At 41.7% G+C, this 25,196-nt stretch overlaps 1 protein-coding gene across 3 annotated transcripts in view; it reads right to left on the reverse strand.

The window, feature by feature from the left end:
- Positions 1-25,196, reverse strand: part of LOC145444213 (DNA-directed RNA polymerase III subunit RPC2-like) — a 153,907-nt gene that overhangs the window by 52,722 nt on the left and 75,989 nt on the right. The window contains exons 2-7 of one of the 3 annotated variants that reach the window (XM_080322150.1): positions 19,958-20,160; positions 19,411-19,476; positions 13,142-13,315; positions 12,609-12,708; positions 12,431-12,545; positions 11,052-11,120 (exon numbers count right to left, since the gene is read on the reverse strand). The exons of 1 other annotated variant lie outside the window; for it this stretch is intronic. In XM_080322150.1, coding sequence (XP_080178276.1) covers positions 11,052-11,120; positions 12,431-12,545; positions 12,609-12,708; positions 13,142-13,315; positions 19,411-19,476; positions 19,958-20,093 — 660 coding nt within the window. In that variant the 5' untranslated portion in view covers positions 20,094-20,160. Of the gene's footprint in view, positions 1-11,051; positions 11,121-12,430; positions 12,546-12,608; positions 12,709-13,141; positions 13,316-15,907; positions 16,522-19,410; positions 19,477-19,957; positions 20,161-25,196 lie in introns of those variants that run through there. One more of the 3 variants, XM_080322151.1, reaches the window with a different exon arrangement.

Raw genomic sequence — 25,196 nt, forward strand, 5'->3', positions numbered from 1 at the left:
AGACACAGGTACCGTAATCAAAATAGTCCCGGTAGGCTTGCTACTCAAGTATAAGTATAAGCAACAACGCAAATGTCTACCAGGTACAAGTAGATGTAACGAATCCTAAAAGTAACTATTCTAGGCCTACTCTTTCCTAAAAAAATCTAAGTCTGTTGAGTAGTAGTTTAGAGTCTAGATTTTAGAATCATAACCACTCAAGAAAGTACTGCAAGTGAGCGTAACCTAACTTGGCTACTGAACTATCCATACGACTTCCAGAATGAAAAAAAAAAACTATCGACAACCACACATCAACGCAGCAGCGTCATCCCCCAGACAACGTCACAAATTGAGAAGCACGCGAATATTGCTTCGCGGTGAGTTGCAGATGATATCATTTTACGAAAACCCAGCTCACCACCCCTAACCGCAACTTTGTAGGTCGGCACGAGTCGTAGAAACGACAAATATCCGCGGAATGCGGACTGGTCAACGTCATCTGGGATTAAGATATTATGATCAACACCACCCGCCATATACGGAAGTAATCTTCCGACCCCGTAACAATGGCGAAATAGCGCCGAGTCATCATATATTTCAAGACGCGCGAAATCCCACAAATAACATTTAGGTAACCTAATACGCGGCGAATGCCAGGATTCTAAATCCCGCGTCATAATGACATGGTTATTTCACCTCGTATGAATTTAATATCGAAAGTTTAAGAACTAGGAAAGCGGCAATATACAACCAGTCACGTGACCGTGACTTGCAACAACATCAGCATGTCCCGATATCGCGAGGACTTCCGACACACCAGTGTAAGTTTATAAGAGTTACAAATTTTTCAAAAGTGGTAACAATATCGATTAGACTCTTGAAACATGTACTAAACGAACTAATTTCAAACAGCTTTATGTTGACGCGTGTAAGTTTATAAGAGTAATATATCATTCTAAGATGGAAAGAAAATTGATCAGTTTCTTGGAACATGTTTGAAACCCATACAAAAATGAACAACTTTCAAACAAGTTTATGTTGACGCGAATCTCGCTGTAAACAAACAAACGGCATGTCCAAATGCACGCGCACACTTCGGACAATGCGTTCATTATTTCATCATTTCATAAGCGATAACACGGCATAACACAAAACCGCGCCGATAGAACAATATTGTATTGTTTCGCTTCGCATTCGGGGTGACGAGATAGCGGCGGAAAACGCAGTCAACACAAAATGTCGCAGCGAATAAGGAAGATCGGCATGGCATTCAGTGCGGGCATCAGACGAGCCATCTGATTACTCAAAAACAACTGCCTTGCGGTTGAACATAAATTAAAACAGCGATACGGCGTATGCATGTTTGTGTGTACATGTGCTGTACAATGCACATGGGTTGCATATGTCAACGACCTCGACAGCATAACATGATGGCCTGAAAATGACCTTGACTTTTTGGTATATGATGCGACTTGGCCACTTTCGGTAAGACTCTCAAGTAATCGGGACAAACAAGCGGACATATCATCCGAGTGCATCGTAAAAACACTACCTGGACAACTTATAACGCAAGGCATGATCGACAAATGACATGAATGGTTATTTCTCAACATTACAATATATTACGATTTCAGCCATCGCAGACCGAAACCACCTTCTCACACAACCTACTTGAGTACTCCGAGTTCGTTACTGACCACCACCGTGTCCGAGCCGAGTCGCGTATTTTGAATCTGTATTTTCGACAGGTCAATTCTTACCAGGTCCCGTATCATCGCAGTCGGACGGGGTTCTGACACGTGTATGACGTCATATTCATCACGTCCCCAACTCGTTGATCATTGCTAATTTTCGAAGTCAGCTGTATGCTATTTTTTGGGAATACTGCTGACTGTTTTTTTAAAGAAATCGTAATTAGAACACGGTCCGCCTAGGTGTCGAATTACCGCAGTTATCGAATCAGGGCCGGGTTCGGGGAATGCGCTTCGAACAAGTTATATCCCGCATCCATACGGCAGGCCGTTTCGTTTTCCGCTACGCAACCAAGAGAATGTAACCGATATAGCCAATAAGTTCGATGGAAACCCTCCACTTGAGCGCATCCTTATCGAAGGTTAAGTGGGATGAAAATACGATGCAACGCAGCTCAAGTACACGCGCTAATTCGTCGATTCGCGTAACATGTAGTACGGAACTCCGGCTTACATTTCTCCCTAAGAACACAAAGTCCAAAACAAGCCCGTTTCGCAATGCCTTAAGAGGCCACCAGGCACGCACGACCTCATAATTTTCGCGAAACAAGCCTAATGAAACTTGATAGCACGTAACGGAACGTAGATTCAAGTAGCTAAAACAGCCAAAACAGGCCAACGCTGGCCTCGTCAAGTGTAATAACATAATCGGAAAGCATTACAAATTGAAGCAGTGTTCCAAAAACAGCGTCGCACAATGCACACATACCGCGGTGAATATTATATCTGATAAGGACGAAACATAATACTAATGGCAGGTATAGAAATACCTTCACAGTTATGGTGCGTATCTTCGGCCCATTATCGACCGTATTCGCAAATCAAATCGCAACGCAAAATAGCGGAAACGCCGTAAAATTGTCATTGCGGCAGAGGCGACAATGTCGCACCCTTTATCAGAAATCTCGTGCGTAATAACGAGGAGGTATATTGCGAGACAAACAATGGTAATAAGTAGTGCGAACGCTATAATAGATTTTTGGCAATAAACTGATATTTTCTGCCCTTATGAAAACGTGACATATTTCAAGTACAGCTTATAATTAGTGATGGTAATTTGAAAAATACATTCCATATCAACTTGATATCTTCACAATAACACCAGTACAGGAGAAAAAAGAAGAGCCTACGTTGGATGGTAGGTGGAAAAACACAACTTTCATAAATAAGTGAACCCCCGTGGCCTTCATATATCAGTCCCGAACTGAAAACAGTGAATAATTTCTACACATCAATCGAAAGCACCACATTGCCATAGTCAGATTGACAGATCAGTACACTGTAGTTTTATAACATACAGTTGTACTGTACATTCAACATGGGCTTGCATGGACCCCTTAAAACTAGTCCACGGCCCCAGGTTAATAATCCCGGCCTTGAAAGTTTAAACAGCGGGACAGCATGATGTCAACGAAGCAATGCTTTGGCTTATCGGGAGCTCCCGTGGCAGTAGCCTCAAATCAGCCTCCATAATTACCGAGTCTGTGCTGGCCTGACAGACCTTCGCATAATGGTTCATAGCGATGGAGCGATAGAATCCAAAGGTTACAGTAGCAACAACTTGCGATGCATAGGGCAAGGGATGCAAGACATCAATGATGATCTGCGACCACGGTAGAGGATGTGATGACGTCATAATCATGGCCGATACCGATATTTTCACGAAGGCAGATATGGGCGCCGATATATATTTTGGGCTATTGTAATAAGCGTAGCGCGATTCGGAATTTCATAATAGCCAGAAAATTGCTGCGACCGATACCGCGAAGCGTTCCCACATCAAAAGAAGCCGCGAAATCTCCACAACCAATAAGAATGCAAAGCCGAGCAGAGCAGCGCAGTATCATAACGCTTCATCATACTTTGTTAAGGCATTTCGACGAAAACACACGACCTATCTTGATCATTATTGCTTCGATAATAAACAGACCGCGAAAATAAAGCGCGGTGCTGGTACCTGTGTTACGGCGTCTCGTAAAGTACAACCACAACCATCTTCAATGTCTGTGGTATCGTGAATGATTTAAAGACGACCAGAATAGACGGGCGCAAAGCCCTGGCACGAAGGAAAACACGTTCGCGTGTATGAAAAAACCTGGTGATAAAAACCAGAGCCGACATACCTCACGTTCTAATATGGGAGACAATGACCCTGTATAGTTCGGTACTGCTGCCTCATAGCTTGGTATAATATGAACACTGAACAGTGAACACACAAAGACTGTAACGTAACACTGTAAACGAAAATCTTGTATCTTGCCGATTTTCACTCTAGCGTAGGGTGTAAATCAGGTCAACGGCACAGCCAAGTACCAAATTGTGCTTCCACGTCCTTACAATGTGAAAATGAGTGATATGCACATATTCTTATGGGGATATATCCAAGGGGTGTAATGGATTACGTTTTTAAGCACCACCCCAAGAAATCCCGAAAAGGCGGTGCCCGTAAACAGGCCGCACTAAAGCCCTAGGATATATCTCCATAAGGGTTGGTGTATTAGATCCGTTTTAAGTCCATCGGAACGGGTACGAAAGTACAATTTGGGACCGAAAAGTGCTGTTTACGGGATTTATACCCCACTCCACGTTATAGTGGAAATCTTATGAATACACCTATCTTCTACCCGTGTGCTTGCCCGCGCGCATATGAAGTGGCACGAAATTCATTCTATGAATATTGCATACAGTGAGGCACAAAAATGCCTCGGTTAATGACATCGCTTCAAGTGTTGAGCCTACTTGGGCTTCAATGTTGATGACCATTACAAGATTACAAAGCATGTAACAATAGACAAATAACCATCATACATGATCAAAACTTTATAATAGCTATATTATTGAACAGATTGCAAATCTTATCTCGAATTGCAGGGTGAAAGATTATAATAGCTATGTGATTTATCAGATTCTGAATCTTATCTTGGATTGCTGGATGAATGATTGCAGTGAATAAAGGCAATCCAATCCCAGCTAAAATAAAGTCTGCCAATAGAGGGCGGTTAGATGATGGTACTGAAGATAACTCAAGATATCAAAGAGTCGGTATCAAACACTTGCGTCGGAGATATATCAAACTATCGAGCTTGTATGGAACATGGGAATACACCAATCGCAATGCTGCAATCTTAATTCTGCAAAATATTACAAAAAAGACAACCACGATATCCGTGAGTTATGATGTCACAGTTCAACGAAGATGGACGATACGATAGCAGCATCTGCGCACGACAGGCACGTCGCACACCTCAAAGCAGACCACCCAACTGCACCAAAATTGACTGTCTAGATACGAAAGATATCAAAACCGACGATTTATATATAGAGACTGCAAAGTAGTGTCCACGCGCCCAATACATTCAAGAGTCGTTTGCATAAAAAGCCGTAAAGGGTCGAGTAACTTGAAAATAGAGCAATGCCTTATCGCACACACCACTTAATTAATAAAGCATCTGTTTGCCTACTTGAAGACCGCGCTCTCATACTCATTTGAAAAACGGCGGGAACCTGTCTTCCAAGAGAACGCATCGGGCAGATACCTCCGTTCCGAGCATCGCCACTCGACAGGCCATCTCCGAAAGATAAACAAGGATCACGTATTCAGCTGTGTGGCGAATGCCTTGGCTTGGAGTGCTGTTGAGTCGTTAAGTAAGAGCCAGCTCAAACACTCCACGGCACTGTGGCGTAAACTCGAGACAGATGACATCGTGAATCAGGGAATCGCGATATATTCTGGCACTGCGATTGTCTTTATCCCGCGGTAACTGGCAACCCTTTTGACCGGAGGTGCGGCTGAAGTGGGCGATGATTGGTTGTCGTGTATAGGGGTGAGTGTGAGTAGCTTGTAAGGCTTACGGTGTATGTAATCAAGTATCTTCAACAGTGTTTCATGGCGATGTGACAGATGTGTTCGTGGAAATAGCGCGCGATGCGCGAAAACACGGGACGGACCGTTTGTATGCATGTGGTAAAAATAGCCATCGTTGGTGCTCGCGTATAGCAGTAAGCCAGTAACGTCATATTTTTTTAATCAAGTAAAGTGGACGTAGCAATTTCGAAGTAGGTAAATTAAGTACTCCGGTCCAAGTTTGGTTTTACTGTGAAGTAGCAGTGGAAGACGCCTAAATTCTAATCTACGTTAGTCCAAGTTTTACTGTCAAGAATGTCTGAATTCAAAACCACCAAGTAGTCGATGTCAAACTTGGTGGAACCAAAAATCACGATAGCCAATCTCAACTGGATGATTGTGGAATGCGTCAAACATCCGCAACAGCGATACACCAAACAGCGCCCCACTGCGTCTGGACGCACGAAGACAAACGACCGAGATCCGTCCGATTAAAGGCGACCCCCGTCTGCATTCCACCCGAATATAGGCCAATTACGGCAGCCCACTTTCGATATCCGGTATACGCCGGTTTCGGCACTCGATGGCGCGTTTACAAGTCAAAAACTGGCCAGTCGATCGCGCGGTAAACTCTTCCATTGAATGCGCGCGGGACGCGTGTTTATGTACCAAAGATCGGTCTGTGCTTATCGCGACATCTAACAAACCATCCATCAAAATATTCGCCAGAAAGGCAGACGACCAAAACACGGGAATCGAGACTTCATGATGTAACGCAAAGACTTCATGAGTGTATCGATAACCAAGATGACATTTTCACAAGCAGAGGTGGTCAAAAACGAAGTACCTTCACTTTTTGGAGTATTCGAGTAGATTTTGCCTGCGTGAACTACTTGCTGAAGCCGTTGTAGTTCAGTACGCAAGAGTTTTCCAGTAGAAAGTAGTTTAGAATAGGTTTGCATCACTTTACAAGTGACACTGTCATATAGCGACCGGGTGAAATAACCCTGCATCACGGCGGCTGGATATTAGTCGCGAAGGCGCATCTTGCAGTGGCAATTTCAAAATTAACTGCAGCGAATTGACAGTTAAACTCTGAATACGATGCTGACAAAACCTTTCTCCAATCCAAGCTCACCAAATTCCCTTTATACGCCCAAGACCATAACATCGGTTTGTGACATCAGCCGCAAGTGGAGGCGGCAGTATTTTCGCCCCGATTTTAGGCGAGCGTCGCCCGAACCTCGAAATATTCACACGCCGATCTCACCCCTTGCGCCTCATTTCTCCCACAATAAGGGGAAACAAATACCAATCACCGACCGCCCAATTCGTATCATGTCCACAATAGTTTCAATCCTAAATGACGTCAGATACATCGAATTAACTAATTCAAGCGCCGGGATTAGCATAAGCGACATTGTCTTTTAACCTAAAATCTATTCGCGGTATCGACGTTGCAAAAACAACAATCGAGTTTTCGCAAATACGAACCACTGCTTATGTTTTTGAACGTAGCCGTCTCGGGCCCCAACGATGCGTTGCAATCCGTGTTTACTACGAGGTAGCGAAACACGCGACTTCAAAAGGAAAAGGACGCCGAGACACCGCAATCCATTTCGGGGAAAATACTCGGCCCGTGCGCAACGCACAGCAGCAAAACATTACCGATTCGAAATTTCGCCATGACACTTACACTCCGCTATTTCACCCACCGCCCTTTACACGTCATCATACACATTTTCAACCGCATGGAGTAATCCGTAACGCATTTGACTACTTGAAAACGACGTAATCCAGGGGTTCTTAAACTTGGGCCCATGATCCCCCTGTGGGTCCGCGGACTTGTTTTAAGGTGTCTACTGTCCATGAAAGGCCAATGAAAATCTTAGTGTTTACATCACAAGGTCAATAAAATTTCGTCATTTTCTCGATAATAGTAGCAGTAGGGTTGCCATATTTTGGAACCGGGAAAGGAGGTCAAATCGTAAAAGTTACTTAATCGAAACTGAAAACTGCCGATTTGGAATGTTTACTGGAAATTTTGTTGAATTGACTAAAAAAACTACGTCCGTATTACCTATTTCCCGTCCTTTCTGGTAGCTGTAAAAGCTGCAAAGGAGGACGAACTTCAAAATATGAGGACATTCAGGCGTCCTCGGGGGACATTTTCAAAAACCCGACGAAGGAGGACAAATCCTCCGAAAGGAGGACGTATGATAACCCTAGAGGCCTAGATAATAGCGTAAAATACCATGACACCTGCAGTCGAAACGATTCCTAACGCGGCGTGTACAGACATCACCGTATGTCTATGACGTCACTTTCCACACTGTTGTTGTGTCGCTATTTCAACGCTAATATCATATCAGTTGCAGCCTGGCTGGAGTTAGCGAGGCTAATGTCCTCAACTTACCAGTAGTTTAGTTTATTTGGGTCGATTTATTTTTAGGTGCGTGTAACAACAAATCCAATACCCCATGATCAGAAACGGAATATATACCGATCTCAACACCATTCGGTTTAGTGCCCGGTATGTTGTTGTTTGTTGGTAATATGTATTGCATTCTACGGGTATATGGATGGAAATGTGGGTTGCCGACTTACGCCCTCAACTACATTCTAAATACATTTAAATCTCAACAAATTCTATTTCAATTTTTCAATCGATCAAATTTACGATAAAATGACAAGCGAAGGAGGTCAATACAAACAAATATAGAGAAGTCAAAAAACTCCTGTGGTTATCGCCATCGGCATCTAAAGACCCGATGGACACTACACTACACAATGCGAATTAAACTCTGCGCACAATGGACCTCACAGTAGCCACAGCCATGTATCATCCGCGCGTGTGACGTAACAATATTCAATCTCTATTAGCGTCGTCGCTGTTACGATTCTCCTGCGTTTGATTGCTTATCAACGTCACGCTAATTAGGATATACGAGTACCCGGCGACTGGCACGGAACCCGTAAATCTACTAGATTCGACGGATCGCGTATACACACAACGCTTTTTCCCACAGATTGCACGTCCGCAGCTACGTCGTAGCGACTTTTTATTGATACGTATATCGATATTTTCCCGAGCGCTAGTTACCGTTTACGATCGCCAGCGGGACCGGTGCGCCACATATGGACCCCATAAATCTACGACATGTGACATTAAGTACAGAGGCGGTGAAAGCAGTCATCGTTGGTTGGCGCTCAAGTAGAAGTATAATAGCTGGTATGCGACATGCTATCGGTGGTCAAAGTAGCCAGAAAGTAGCCGTCTCCAAGTAAGTAAAATAATAGGTATTCTAGGCCCAGTTTGGGCGAAAAAGCGTAGTAGCGAACTGAAGGTAGAGATGACGTCATAAATTTCTACTCGTGGAAGCAGCGGTTTCGAAGGAAGCAAAAAATACTATTTAACTGAAGTATTCTCGGCCTAGCTTTGCCGATAAAATTGATATCAGAAGAGCAATCGAATAGTGTATTCATATTGAAGTGAATCCGAATATTTTCGGCTGACACTCTTCAGGGGTAATCGTCAGCAACTACTAGAGAATTCAAAATAACATTGTACATCAACAATCGTATCACAAGATATGACGTCACCAGCAGGACATTCCGAATAAGAGAGCGTTCAATGTACTATCTTTAGATGGTATTTTCTGATGGTACACGGACTCCTTTTGTTGACACAGCCTTGGCGGGTGTATTCTGATAAAACCCGACTCCAAGGCACACAAATGAAAGTGTGAACGGATCTTCTAACGACGCTAAATCTGTCGTCTCGTTAATTTTTCGCGCAAACGGGATTATCCCGAACGGATGCTGCCAATGGCAGAATATTTTGGCCTTTGATTGCTTAGCATCGATCGAGCTTCAGTGGATGAGTGAAGGGTGAGCTTTTCACCGAACGCGATGCTCGTGTTCTAATATATCTAGGGACATGCCGTTTATGCGTTCCTTCAAACGCACTTATATTCGTACACTACATTGATTTGTTGAAGCGATATCACAAATTCGATTCTAGCCTCGATTACAAGTGGAAGTATGTATTCTAGGCCTAGATTTGTCAAAAAAAACTCAAAATTGATGAAGTATTCTAAAACCATGCCAATTTCAACAAATCCAACTTGAGTATTCCAGAAAAGTAGAACTACTTCGTTATGACTGCCTCTGCATTTAACACATCGCTTTTCAAGCGTAACACATAAAGTCGCGACAATTCCATGGCGGGCGCGCATTCCTAGCCACCGCGAAACCGGCGCCTAACGTGTCTAAGCGACATAAGACTGTTTACAGTCGACCCATGCAAGCAGACGCGTCAACAAATTACCCGACACCTTTCTCAACGGTAACGCCACAGTCGACCAATGAATAATCGCGTTTTCAGACACATGACCGACACAGTGAAATTGGTTCCGTTTAGCGCCGTTGTCGAGTGTATTTTCAAGTGGGCACTGATATCTAATCCGCGAAAGGGCGAAATTTTCAGCGAAATTGTACTTCCAGATATCATCACTTTAAACGGCGTACCGTTTTTCTGTCAACACTGACTTTTCCGCTAAATACCCACTTCTGTTCAAACGATGCGCGTTTACTTCCTCTTCTATCCAAGCGTTTTTAGACCATTTCCAAGCGGGCAGTGAAAATACTAGCATCAACCGTAACTATAATTTGGGAAGGTACATTTCCGGGCTTCCAATTTTTAATCTGACCTCAGCGGCAGCGGACGTTTGGGGCCAGAGGAAAAAAACGCAGTCTGTAATCCAGTAAGAGGTCTGCCCATTACAGTGCCGTCTATATGGACCAGGTCTTTCATAAAATCAATCATCAGACCGAAATCTAATCGCCGTCAACGCGCGCGAAGCTTACTAACCCACGAAGAGAACGCATCAAAATCAGATGCTATGAAACGACCCACTGGTAAATCACCAACGAGACTATTTCCGTTTCAGAAGGCTGCATGTTGGCGAGAAGACCCACCCTCTCGTTGTCAAGCATAAATCACGTTGCTGACGTCAGGTAAGGTAATCAAAGCGCACGAAAGCAAGGCAAACAACCCGTGCTATCCCACTTTAGAAGAGACAAGCTAACTCATTGGATAAGGATACATACCGCAACGCAACACTGTCTCCAATGTAAAAGATGGTATCAATTTATGATCACATAGCGCCAAAAGCGTTATTAGTTACCATCGTTTGTTCTTAAGTAGAAGTACTAACGCCGCAAATTTCTAAAGTACAAGCAGAGGCAGCGATTCCCAAGTTAATTAATTGCAAGTATTCTGGGCCTAGTTTCCCCTGACAAACTAAAAACAGTTTCAAGTAGAAGTAGCGTAAAGTCATAATTACTCGAGTAAGCATTGTATGTAGGCTGAACCTATCACTGTACTGCAAAAAAGCACCAGTGCTACGTTTCTGACCACATCTGTTAAGCGCCGCGCCGGTAGGCTAAATGAATCCGATACGAAGACTTACCTTCAACGATTGAACTTCGTCCAAGGTCGCGTCTCCCATGGATGACGCGGATCGGGTCACTGACGGAACCTAGGGTGACAGAAATAATAAACGTGTAAATGCGTATATTCAGATTACGGCTTCCATTGTAGCAAAGTACGCCATTGTGGCGCTACTATGACTATAGATTACTAACCTACGGATAGATACGCAAGTATCGTCGTTACGCTCCGGCAAGCAGTTACACTTATTGCTGAGCAATCTAAAAGCAGCATAATTGGTGGTGTTATAACTTGCGACCCGAGGGGTGAAATTTAATGAAACTGGTCTTAATCGAGAGCTACTGTCGCACTGATTCTGAGAATACAAATTAAAATCTTGTTAGGGAAATGGAACCACGTCAAAACATCCCTCAATGTCTGAAAATCGGCATTGTTCTGAACAATCGCTTGACGAAATGGCCATTGTTATGTTCATCGTGCTGCAGTTGTGCCATTGTTGGAACAATGCCGATTTTCAGATTTTGAGGGCTGTTTTGAGGTGGTTATATATCCCCCACAAGATTTTAATTTGTATTTTCGGAATCAGTGCGGCAGTAGCTCTCGATTAGGACCAGTTTCATTATATTTCAGCCCTCGGGGCGCAAGCTATAACTCCACCAATTATGCTGCTTTTAGATTGCTCAGCAACAAGTGTAACTGCTTGCCGGAGCGTAACGACGGGACTTGCGTATCTATCCGTAGGTTAGTAATCTATACTATGACAGCCTCAATTGCTACTCTATTCTGCCACCTTGCGACAATTAATATGATATTCATTGCCACTTCAGAATATTAGCCATTGTTCGCGTCTCCGATTAGAACCCGTGGTGGGTCTATCTATTACAGTGGTTCACAACCTCTGTCGACTCATCGCCCTCTTATCAAGCTCGACACAAATTTTCGGCCGCGTGTTCATGCGTCGGAAAAAGAGGACGTATAAACGGGAAATTTATTCACTGGGCGTTCTAACATTTTCGCCCACCCTATCGCCACCCTTGGCATTTTTGCTTCCTTCTTTCTCAAAATCGGCCACAGGAGGCGATATCGCCCACGTTGGCAACCACTGATCTATTACTCAAGATCCCTCCAGCACAAATGACTATCGACTTTGCAAATTCGGTGCCTGGGCTGATTTTCCATATTTTCATCTCTGATAACCAGACCATGAAAAATTGAAAGGTGCGAAAACAAATAAACCACCGCGCGATGACCGTCCACTACGTGACGAGTTTAAAATTTGGGTGCGCCAGTGAATCAAATATCTGCATCAGTGTCGTGAGATAAAGCAGTATGCAGTACGGAAATTGCATCTATTCTATGTGTAGTGTCATTGGTCATTTCGAGTAAACCGCTACTCACCTCAGATGCACCACTGGTATTTTCGGACGCGATACTGGAAACTTCGTCGTTAGAATCGGCGACTTGAAGTTGCTTGATCACGTGACTCATGTTCTCGACTTGATCCCGTAGTGACCTAACAAACGCAGAACGATAAAGAGTCGCCCGCCGTAACCTTTACGAAATAATCGATACAGACTTTATTTCCGAATCTTTGCTCTTAGACGAATGCAAGAGATCTTTAATTTTCGCTTCCAAGTTGGCTTTGTCGTCTGCCCTACCTCGGGCGCTGAGTGATCCTGGAATATAGTGTATCGTTAATAATAACGATATCGCTACCAATACCAAACTAATCAGCGTTAAAGCACCAGCAGGATTAACACCGTAAATTTCGACACAGTCACAAGTTGAAATAGCAATTTCCGACATATTTAAAAACTGCTCAAGTATAGAAGTTCCAGAAGGTAGATTCAGCCGAGGGGACAGTTAATCAGAGGTGACCATTGGCCAATTTCGAAATTGCAGGCTGCGTCTTAGTGACTATGACACCCAAAGATGTGCAATTTTATAAATACATTCAGTTACGTGCTACAGGGGCTCTTCCGCTCAGTTGCCACGGCATTTTCACTCATAAAGGCGATGCAAGCCTATCCTAAGACCACTTTCTACTTCTACTGCGTAGCAGCGCTATCTACTTTGACCGCCAATGGTGGACTAGAAACGATGCGTTACCCGAGTCTTTCCTTTTCTGGTAGGATAAGGACGTCTTTGCGGGATTCGATTTGCCGCCTGCCGCTCCAGACGAAGACGACGCGCTCGAAGGTCGGCTCTTCTCTCGCACCGAGCGATCAGAAGCCGCTCTCGAATTATCCTTGGCAGCCACTGGACGACGCGAGCCGGATAGCCCTGTGTGACGCAACATGAAGGCGATTGAATAGGGCAGAACGAGGTCACTACACTCAGATGTTATTATCGGGTGTTCCATGGTACAATATTGGTTCCCCGGGCAAGTCTCGTAGGTATCCAGGAGGTCAAGACTCAAGACACACACTCGACTCATGCATATGATTTGTGTTGATACGCCCGTCTTGGCCATCATTAGTTACAGGTAATTACGCCCGATCAGTGGTCGAATTGGGACTGCGAGGGCTCGTGATCAGTGGCTTACGCAGGGAAGATTGGTTTCCAAATCGAAACCCAGTCCTTCTGAAATGCCAATTCTATCTTCAATTTATACGCTCATTAGTAATTTAGGGCAAGTTTTTGCAACTTTTGCAACTTTTTTTACAGCTTCCTGAATACTCACAAGTTTTGTAGTATGGTGTTTTCAGCTGTTTGGAGGAATCTTACACCCCAACTTTTTGCAACTTTTCTCAGTTTCTTTTTTCATGAAACTTTTGGGAAGTTAATCGATTCTTTATGAAACTTTTTGCAATTTCATTCGCATTTTCATCCAACAAACATTCTACTTGAAATATTTGACACTATATGTAAATACATCGCTTGATTATTTCACTGTCGTTCAAATTTGACGTACATTCAGGCTAGACCGCCAAAAATTATATTTTCACTGGGTCATTTTTTTCAGGCTATTGATTTAGTTGAAGCCGCCAACATTGAGTTTTGCTACAGTCCCTTGGATACGGATCGTTTCGAGTATCTCATACCCTAATACTTTCAAGGAACTTGTCTGTAATGGCAACTTTTTAGTGCAACTTTTGTGAAAAATAAATGCAACTTTACTGCAACTTATGTGATTCCACGGATTTGACTGCAACAAAAACTTGCCCTAGTAATCGAGCAGTTGGTAATACGCTGTTTCCACCGAACAACACGATGACGCTTTCCAAGGCGAAGCTTCGCATTTCTGAACTGGAATAGCAGACGTCACACTGATAGGCAAATGTGTAGTTAGATGTGTATTATGATCGTTTTTAGGCACAAACTAGACCTACAATACTTCATTTTTCTTTGTATGCCATATTTTGGGTTCATCTCAATATGAATATATTTTTTCAAGCAGAAGCATTGCCATGCATTTCTAATCAAGTGGAAGTAGCGAATTGGAAGTACGCGAAAAAATACCTATATCCTGGGGTATAATTCAATGTAAATACATTGTGCAATTGTATGCTGAAATTATGTACCTACGTGAATCTCGTCAATTACTTCAAATTGTACTTACGACGTTACTTCTACTTATACGCGAGTATCAACGATGGTTAATTTTACACCTTTGCAGATCAAGATGCAGTACCGAGGAAGTCGTATTTCAAATTCGACAAAAATATTCCGGTGAAATGCGATGTTTGAGTATACGGGTTACAAAGTCGACCGTACTTCGGTAAGCCTAATTACTTCGGGTCAGAGCAATGCATCGAGAGTACTGTTGGTCCACTCAGTTGAAGTCATATTAATAGAATTCGCATTGCGACTGCCATGGTTGCTACCTGTAACTTATAATTCAGATTCGCGCTGCGCTTTAGATTAGACGGGTCATAATCCGAAGTTGATGAAGTGTGGCTAATCGCTAATGAAGGTGTCATCCGCCAAAATCGGATATTCATATAGATCGCTTGTTGCAAACTTCCTTGTTCAGCTAAGAAGCCAGCTTCTCGTAAGTGCACGCCATTAAATGTGATGTGTCACGGTCAATTTCCAGTAAAATTGATTCGTCACGCGTAAGACTAACCCATAACGATCGATTCAACGCTGCGCATCGATCGGGTTAGTCCAGAAACCACCTCTGGGATATATAGTGCATGATTCTCGGTATTAGTGTAACACCGAAAGTTGTTGTGTGCGAACCTCGTCTTGTCTTACTGATTAAATGCATCGTCGTACCCGAGAATTATTCGGAATATATTAGACTAACGTGATCCACCGACAGTCAAATCGCCAAGACTAACAAAACTTTTTGTACGCAATATGTTGGCCTAATCCTATTCGTGCGACGCAAGCACATCGGCACATCTGCCTGGGATTAGACGCACTTCCTTAAATTTACACCGTTAATAATAAACATATGCTTAATTTGGTAATGGAAATCGTTCAAAACGATAGCAGATTGGACTTCATCGGTCACGACCCCGCTCATGAATAAACACAAAATCGCATGACGCAAATGTAGTGCCAAAGCGCATCCATGTACTACTCGTGTAACTTTCCATCTGTGACGCACACCAAAGCATGAACAAGTGAGCAAGTCCACCCTGTCATATGGAATCCCTAAATTCCGCCGAGGATCACATCGGCGTAGATCAATGCATTAATACTTAGGTATGTAATTTGTATCTGAATTCCGCTTACAGAATCTTATAGTAAATGATTGCAGAGTAACACAGTGTCGTACGCGATTAATCAGCGAGTAGAAGTTACACACACACACACACACACACACACACACACACACACACACACACACACACACACACACACACACACACACACACACACACAACAGTCTTAGAAACAGAATCGATATGGCATACTACAAACCTGATCATAAAGGCGACCGGCACAATTCCGTTGCGGTAAATCAGTAAACAAACAACCAGGAATACACTTTACACCCGCATAAATCCGAAGAGTCTGGACTATATATGTTATAATTGCCCAAGCCGTAGGCATACGAACTCTGTAAATCACATTTCACAATTACGATAAAGCGAACAACGTGATATCGACGTCCTGCACTGAATTCAGAAAACTTTTGCTAGTGAAACGCAGCTGCCCACTTCCTGATACATAGCATCGCCTCTGACTGATACGGCGGTTAATGCCGTTATGATAGCGACACGACACAGACGCGTTCCGTTTCTATGCAAGCGTAAGCTCGGACTGCATAAAGGAAGGTGTCTCTCAACGCCGAAACGCTAATATCCATCTCAGAGTGGCAAGCCGTAAAGTCCTCTCCGTACGCACTAAACCAACACGTTTAAACCTCGCTGCCGTCAATAACTGGTAAAACATGTTGATCGATTACGAGAAGTACACTGTATTCGCCTTCTCAAAGGCAGCTTAAACACGTATCGCTTATCGATCACAACATACGGAGCACCAGAAGAAACCCAACATCCCTTGGGACTTCGAAACACGATTGTATTGGAATGCTCGAAATAATGCCGACGCTGGATTATGCGTATTGCGTTTCCTAACGGGTGTTATTGCTTTGTGCAAGGAAACTAATCAGCATGATAACAATATCCGCAAGGTGCTGTAAATAGTAAAAATGGAATCTGATGTGGTGCTTAACACAGAAATGTGATTTAAATCAAGTGATTGGGAAGGCTGTCTCGACTCGTACCGATAGACTGAGCATGAGCTACAATTTTTCAGAAGCAATTTTGATGCTTCACAGTTCCAATGTTGTCTTGCTTTAAGCGATCTTGCCATTTGCAGCGACTGAACAAAACCGCTTAATCCGAACACGGGATATCGCACCGAATTTGTCACTTCCCGTCATCGCTAATAACCGAGGTAAACTTGTGCTCTATACAGGCAGACTATTGGGAAATTCAAGACGTATATCTCTAAGCTACGTTGATGTCCTGTAATTTTGCAGCTACGTCCTAACCTGTCTCGCGTTCGCCCAATTCCGCGTGGACTCTGGCGAATCTAACAGCACTTATTTCACTGCGTATTCACTAATATCAAGGTTCTTTTTGATTACCTATGTTAACGGCACTAAGCAGGTAGATTCCGGGAAAGAATATGACGCGTCGCGTATACTGGCTGCTTGAAAATCAACAATGTAATAATAATACACTGTGCATTCCAGTCCAATAACGAGTCAGGAGTCTATCTGCGTTTAAGACTATGCACATCGCATATTTGGAAGAGTGCTCCAGCGATTCGTCTAGTCACAAAAACATAAAAGACATCCACAAGCCAAGGCGAAGTACTGCAACAAATCAACTGTTTCCTTCATAAAATCACGGCAAGACATCTATCAATCATTAGACGCTGAGCTTCGCGCCACTCGATCAACAACTATATACCTAGTTCGCTGCGACATTCAATATAGCGCAGTTCCGGACGAATTCCCATCCTTGGCTTTTGCGCCAGCATACCCGAGAAACAAGACATTCAGAGGCAAGCGGGCTTTGTGCGACAGCTGTACACAATGTAGCATTCAGTCCATTTCCGGAAGCGTGAACCGAGCAACTTGATATGCATTGAACGAGATCCGAGTCATTGCGGTTGAGATTCAAATGCGAGTTTCGCCTTTACCGTACCCCGCGCGAAAACCATAATATCCCCTGTGCCCGACTGAAGTACCACAGTAGTTAGCGCGTTGCTACTTGACTAGAAGTGGAAGTGCCGCAAAATTCTACGTAATGACAAGCAGAGGTAACAATTTCCAAGATACGTCAAAACTACTGCAAGCGGAAGTCGAGAATAAAAGGTTTGAAAAGTATTCAAGCACTTTCAAAAACTACATTTGTTGCGGGGTCACACACCTTCCAGCAGTGGAAGTGGTGTGGCTACTTTGAAATTTGCAATCTTGATGTAACTACGTTAGGGTTAACATACGTCCTCCTGGAGGATTTGCCCTCCTATTTGAAGAAATGTCAGACTACCTTCGCCCAAATGTCATCCTTTTTGGCCTAAAATGCCCAAAAAGACCGTGAAAGACGTCAAATTTTGGCCTAAAGGATAGACGCTGGGTTACGTGGGAATCAAATAGGAAAAATTACCTCTTTTTTTAGTCAACAAATGAAATTGGCTGTATAATATGGTTTTCTATTCTGTTTCTGTAACTTTTGGACCTTGTGAAAAGTGTCCTCCCTTCCTAATCTCAAAATATGGTAACCGTACTCTACGTGATCAACGCAAAAATGACTAATCGCACTGACAATAGGCAGATTGTACAACGGTAGCAAAATATATTTTCAAACAGATGCTATTTCACATGGCAATCTTCCTGGTAAAAGCGATGCAAACTCATCCCAAAAATACTTTATACTTTTCAAAACTAAAATTCTAAAAAGTACCGTAATTATATTTGCCCCAAAAGTGGTTAAGGAGAAGTGGGAGTAGTCTAAAAACGTAGCCACTTAAGTAGTGTAAGCAGGCAAAACATACCTGTTTAGTCTGGAAAAGTAGAAGTACTTTGCTACTGATCACCTGTGGTTCTCAGTGGGAAGGGAGGAAAAAATTGGGAGAGCAAAGTTACAAATTCTGAATTTGTGCGAAAAAGATCGAGAATATATCGGCTGCCCCAGACAACAACACATTACTACATCATACAAGTAAAAGACGTGACAACAGATATTTCAATGGTTTAACTGCATTCTGTGGAGTAGGACTGCTCTCCTACCAGGGCCAGTCGCGTTAAATTTCATTGACTCCAATCTTTGAAAATTGTGTTGGAAGATTATGGAGGAAACTATTCTGTGAATGGTATGCAAGTCTTAAAAAGATCTAAGTAATGATTCTTCTATAGGAGAAATTTCGTGAATCTTGCAAAAGAAACAATAATACCGCGTATCGACAGAATTGCTTCCTTCTGTTGAAGAGTCAATTCAACTAGTAAAGTATTTTATCACTTAAAGTGTCCTAGTTGCAGTGATTTCCGATTTAGACATCAGCATTGGCAAAATGGGTATCAGTTCATATGGTAACTAGATGTCTTAAAGCCAAAGAATTTTAAAAAAATCCATGAATTATTAACAAGACACTTGAATACCAGCAGTTGTTCTTAAGATCGGCAGACTAGTGAGACTTGAATATCTATCACATATTTAGTGCTCTGAGCTTAGTGCACATGCAACATACATGTTTGATCGAATACCGGAATAGATAACCGGGCCGGGTGGATAAGTACCCAGATATCTTGGGTTCTAATGAAATCACCTCAAATACCATCACATATAATAAAGAAAAGGGAAAGAAATGGTGCAAAAATTTATGAACAGATGCAACAATTAACGAATACAGGAATGAAGGTGGTATCTAAAAGAGAGTTTCGTATATTTTTTCACTTGTAATTAACATACCTGTAGTAGATTTGGGCTTTGTTCGTTCTCTCGGCTTTGTAAGATCTTCTTGGCTTTGAGCTTTCGCTTAACAAGTATATATGCTCTTTGTGAATATGACATTAGCTATCATATATTAAAACCAGAAAACTACAACTTTCTCTTATTATTATAACACTTTGGAATACGATTTGTATCATACAAACACTCTGCATGTGGACTGGCATTAAAAATAATACTATAGGCTTTATAGCATATTGTTCTAACAAGTATGGACATTTACATTCCCTGGGCACTCGCTTCCTTGAACAACAATGGCACAAAATCTGACCAAAGAATGAGATGAATGGGTTGATCTCCAAAATGAAATGGTGAAGCTAGATGTTATGCTTGTTGTACAATTTTCTAATCAAATACAAACTCAAAGTATTTTTATGAACGCGAGCAAAGCATGCATAATACTTTCACCTCATGAATATTGCAAAACATTATGACAGAAGAAATTTCAAAGGTAGGTCTAACAACTACAGCGTTATCAATTCAAACTTGAATAGACAACCACACCTACCTTTGGATTGCTGAAGGGACGTCCCAGAAGATCCATTAGATCCATTCCCATTACCTTTCAATGGTACCTTTGTTCCATTACCTTTGGAGACACTACCTGAACCATTTGACTTAGAAGCTTTTTTAGCTGAACTCATCAGTAGGCTTGCTGTAAATATGACTTGTGATTTGAAAATATATGGATATCTATCTAATGACCGTAAACTGTGAAAACAGTAACAAAAAAGACAATGATTTAAAATTACAGGCACTGGGCAATGTGGGTATACTCATACTCATTGGTCATTTTTGAATCGTTAGAAACCCTGGCACGCGGGTCGTCAGAAAACTGTACTTCGAGTATCAAATAAGCAAAGACCATCAAGGAGTATGTAGGATGCGTGGAAAAATCGATCAAAGAAGGATTGATTAGAACAGCAGACTACACTATTTTCATTATATTGGAATCGCACAATTTGGGGCCCCCGCAAGGCTATCATCATCCTTCAATGACGCCCGCTATGCTCTCACACTTTCATGAACAGACAGCTTGTAAAATACTACAATGCAATCTCTCTTTCCACTAGATAAGATACTAATCCCTATTACATAGAATTTGATAACACACCAATATCTATCAGTCTACACTTAAATCAGATCAGATACAGTAACTTAACATAAGTTCATCATTAAGAGTTTGGAATGAAAGCTTGGAACGATTACCAATAGCATTTACTACTATCTTCTCATCCCTTATTGAACCATAAGAAAAGACTCCAAGTTGAGTGTATGCAATGCCCGAAATACAATTCCATATTATGAAAACAAGTTGGCATGTATGTGCAATATGTATGTGTAATGTGTATGTGTATAATAAAATGTTCCTCATATCTTTGCGCATGATGTAGACATCACTTCATTTTTTTTCAAAAAACTTAACCTGTATCATAAGTCAACAAGTCAATAGTATGGAAGAGCACAATGGATGATCATGATAGCAGCGTAAGCCGGTGCAACAGTGATAAATATAGGAGAATAAATCGAAGCTTGAAGCGGTGATACCCAACCACACATACATTTTTGGAGACTGTTCCTGTGGTATAAGAGCGAGAGAGAGAGAGATTTATTTCTTCGTCAACCGGGATAACAGAATGAGTATGCAAAAATACTCAAAACAAAAACACATAAACAATAATAACAATGTGCAACTGACTCTATAACGGTACAGACACGTGCCGGCAGGCGGCAATATGGTCCTTAAGATCTTCATGTTAAGCAGGGACGCTAGAGATTATACATAAGTATAGGCCTATACAATATACATACACTCCTGCTTACTAGGGTATAGGCCGGTTGGAGGTAAGTTATTTAGGAGCATGAGCTATGTTAGAGTGAGTACAATGATTCTTGTATCTAGGCATTACGGTACCATACGGCATACGGCTATACATGTCTCCTTGGTGACACTGTCACATCTAACACATCAAATACCGCTACATTTTTATACAACACAATCAACTTTGTACATTACAAAAGTTATCATAACTTCAAGTAATGTAGGTACCCGCTGTGCAGTACAGTACGGTACAAACCAAAATTCCTTTCTCAGCAGTAGGTGTATGGAGGTGGAGCTATAAGCATACAAGATATACCCGTACCACAACAGTTAGCCAATGCATATGCGTGTAAGTACCTATGCAACCCCAGCCATACCCCGGGTACACTTGACCCCAACTTTTTAACTTAAAATCCCTTTTCAGACTTTTAGATATGCTAATCAAAATTTATTGTGTGTCATGGCAAAATATCTATACTGTACCATATACTTACGTACGGTATCAATTTTGAATAACAATCGGATTGAATGAACTATTTGAATATTAATATAACCAGCTAAGAACGTAATCAAAACAATGTCGACTAATTGCGGTGGTCAATGTAAATGGCATTACCCTTTTTTGATAGATAAATCCATCATGGCTGCCATTTCGTTGTATTACTGAGAGACCACATCACTAATTTTCTCTTGTGTTTTCACTATATTAAAGTCCTGAAATGACAACGTCTAGCAAAATCGTCTCATCTACATAATAAGTTACACACTGGTTTCGACGCATATTGAATCGCGACGTTTCTGATATCAGATTCTTCTGTTTGTCTTCCCGGGAACCGTAAATATCAATGGAGTACATAATCCTTCCTACACTGGAGTTATAAACTACTAAATCATTAGCTCAAACGATGTTTTCATATTTCTAAGCTCCTCCCTTTGTTCAATCAATCAATTGTCAGATTATATTTTCATCTGCACAATGTAAAATGCGATATACAAGACACACAGTGCCACAAGACCACGACCTAACATATCAATCTCGCCTTCCGCCACATGTCATCTCATTTTGTCGCTTGCCTTTGGCCTTCTATATTATCTGCTTTACTTTTCATTCAGTGTGAATGTCCCTTCCCTACTTCGCCTAGGCCAGTGGTTTCCAGCCTTTTTCGACTCATCGCCCCCTTATCAAGCTCGAAAAAAAAATTCGCCCCTCACTATTTACGGATCCGAAAAAGAGGACATATATAGGGAAAATTTATTCACCTAACTATGGTCTCTGATTAAAAAAAAGGGCCATTTTCCCAGTATGTGCTCGGAAAACCGGTTTCTGCGTCTACTTTCAGATGAGTCAACTTTTGCGTCATATGTAGAGTAAGCCGTCTTCAGGTGCCTTTTTTTAGGGTTACCATACGTCCTCCTTTAAGAGGATTTGTCTCCTTTTCACGTTTTTGAAAGTGCGTACTCAGAGGACGCTCAAATCTCCTCTTTTTTGAAAATCTGTCCTCTTTTTTGAAAATTTTGGGTAAATGTGTGTGAAATGCAGCTGAGATATAAGAAATCAGAACTCAAAGAACGATCCGGCGGGTCTTTCGGGAGTTGATCTGGAAAGACGGCCTTATTGTGTTTTTTTAGTCAACCAACGGATAAATCATAGAAAGTGAGTATCTCGGGAGTCGGTCGGAAAGACGACCTTTTCTTTTAGTATAATCAACTACAAACTCGAAATAAATTTGTCATTTTTTCTATATTTTACTCCTGTGCCTATTGTAAGTCTGAGAATTTTTATAAAGTGTCCTCTTTTCAGATTCCCAAAATATGGTAACCAGCAGAGTTGGATCAATTGTAATTTGTAATTGAGCTGAATGTTATTATTAAATTTTTTCATGTAATTGTAATTGTAATTGTAATTTGATCAAAATTTTGCTCAATTACAATCTCAATTACATTTTCATGGAAACCTGACAATCACAACATAAAATAATAATTTAATCAATCATTTATTTGCACCAGTGAAAATCCGGTACGAACCAGGATGACGACGAGGGGCCTTAAGACCTTAGTGAACAGTCACCACATTTAATAATTAGCCTATATACATCGGTGTTCTATGCGTGCTGCGTTATAACTAGATAATTCAGTCACGGTAAACTGTTTCCCATACTTCAGTAGCAACAGAAAACTTTGTGAAGTACAATATAGGCTAAACCAGTGGTTCTCAAACTGGGGGCGTGCCCCCTTGGGCGACGTGAAAGCGCGACGCTCCAGTGAACTGAAATCTTTTCCGCGCCTAACCTCCGTTTTATGGTTATTGCTTGGTGTATAGTCTGAATTTCGTATTGGAGAATTCTCTCATCAACAGTCATAACCTTCCATACCATCAAACTATATGTAAGGATTGCTAACTTTATGGTTTCATTGTGTACTATGGCGGCAAGTGGGGCGCGAAATATTCACTGTCATAAAGGGGGCGTGTCTAAAAAGTTAGAGAACCAGTGGGCTAAACTAAATCATAATATTTCAAAAATGGATGAACAGCAAATAAACTTTTCTGAAACCTGTGCTGAACCATTTCCTACACCACGGTCAAAGTTATTTTTAATCTCTGACCACTACAGTGGCTTGTTGCATCAATAGCAAAAAAATCAAGTTTTCAACCAAGGCTTCATCAAGCTTGATCACGCATTTGTAGAGATGTTATCCCAATTTTACCTCCAATGGCCAAATTTGCTTGGGCCAGAAACTTTTCGCACCCTAATGTTCATCAAATGCAATCTAACAGTTTCTGGACAAGTGAAAATGAAAATGCGAACCAAAATATTATGATTCTTAGTTATCAGGAGGTTCTTTCCTTTTACATTTATTTTAATTTTACGCACCTTATCGGTATCATCCTTATCGCTGACGCCTTACCAATTACATTTCATTATCCTGACTCAGCTCTGAGTAGCCTAATCGTTTGATGACATTTCATTGACTGTCCTGTAGCCTATTCCCTGTTAGTCGCTCAAACCTTTGGTTCTTAACAGTCGCTTGAAACATTTTTTGTGCTTGTAGTTTTCAGTACTCATGATTAGGAATAGTTCGAATACGTTCGAGTTTTTTTTTAATTAAAGGATATTCTACAGAAGGAACCAGAGGGTATAATAGAATAGTAGAATACAAAGGGTATTCTACATATCAGGAATGAAACATGAATAGCTTGAGATTGTTGCTAATTACGTCGCTACGGTTGTCAAAGAACACCTCTTCACTGAATCAATTAACTGTTTAAAAGTAATTGTAATTATAATAATTACAAATTTAACAGTAAGTGTAATTGTAATTGTAATTTGATATTTTTAGCATTGAGTAATTGTGATTGTAAGGTAAATTGAAACATGCAAGGAAGTAATTGAAATTGTAATTGCAATTGAATTAAAATATTGTAATTGATCCAACTCTGGTAACCAGTGTTCCCTCTAATTTTTCACGAGTCTGCGCGCACTCACCAACTCACTGCGCGGTCCCTTGGACAACAGTGCGTAACGACTAAAAAAAAGTCATCACTTCAAATATTTGTACGCAGGTTAGATTTTCTTTGCGCAGAGACCATGAGAGCACTGCGGAATTGCGCACGTGCGCAGCTTAGAGAGAACATTGATGGTAACCCAATTTTTTGACCGTGTTAATTAAATTAATCTCACTGGGCGTACTAAAAATTTCGCCCCCCTCCAGTCGCCCCTTGGTGTTTTCGCACCCCCTGTTTCTCAAAATCGCCCAATGGGGGGGGGTATCGCCCCCGTTGGGAACCACTGGCCTAGGCAAGATGGGTATCTGATCTCAAAGACTACTCCAAGTCGTTCCGGCACGTTCCTTTTTTCATTGTATCGCAGTTTTGTGGTGTTTTGAAATGATGAAAATAATAATAAAATGAAAATGATACTGATGC

Source organism: Botryllus schlosseri, chromosome 8 (assembly GCF_051294905.1).
Source record: "Botryllus schlosseri isolate E-star chromosome 8, Bs_hap1, whole genome shotgun sequence".
Taxonomy (NCBI): Eukaryota; Metazoa; Chordata; class Ascidiacea; order Stolidobranchia; family Styelidae; genus Botryllus; species Botryllus schlosseri.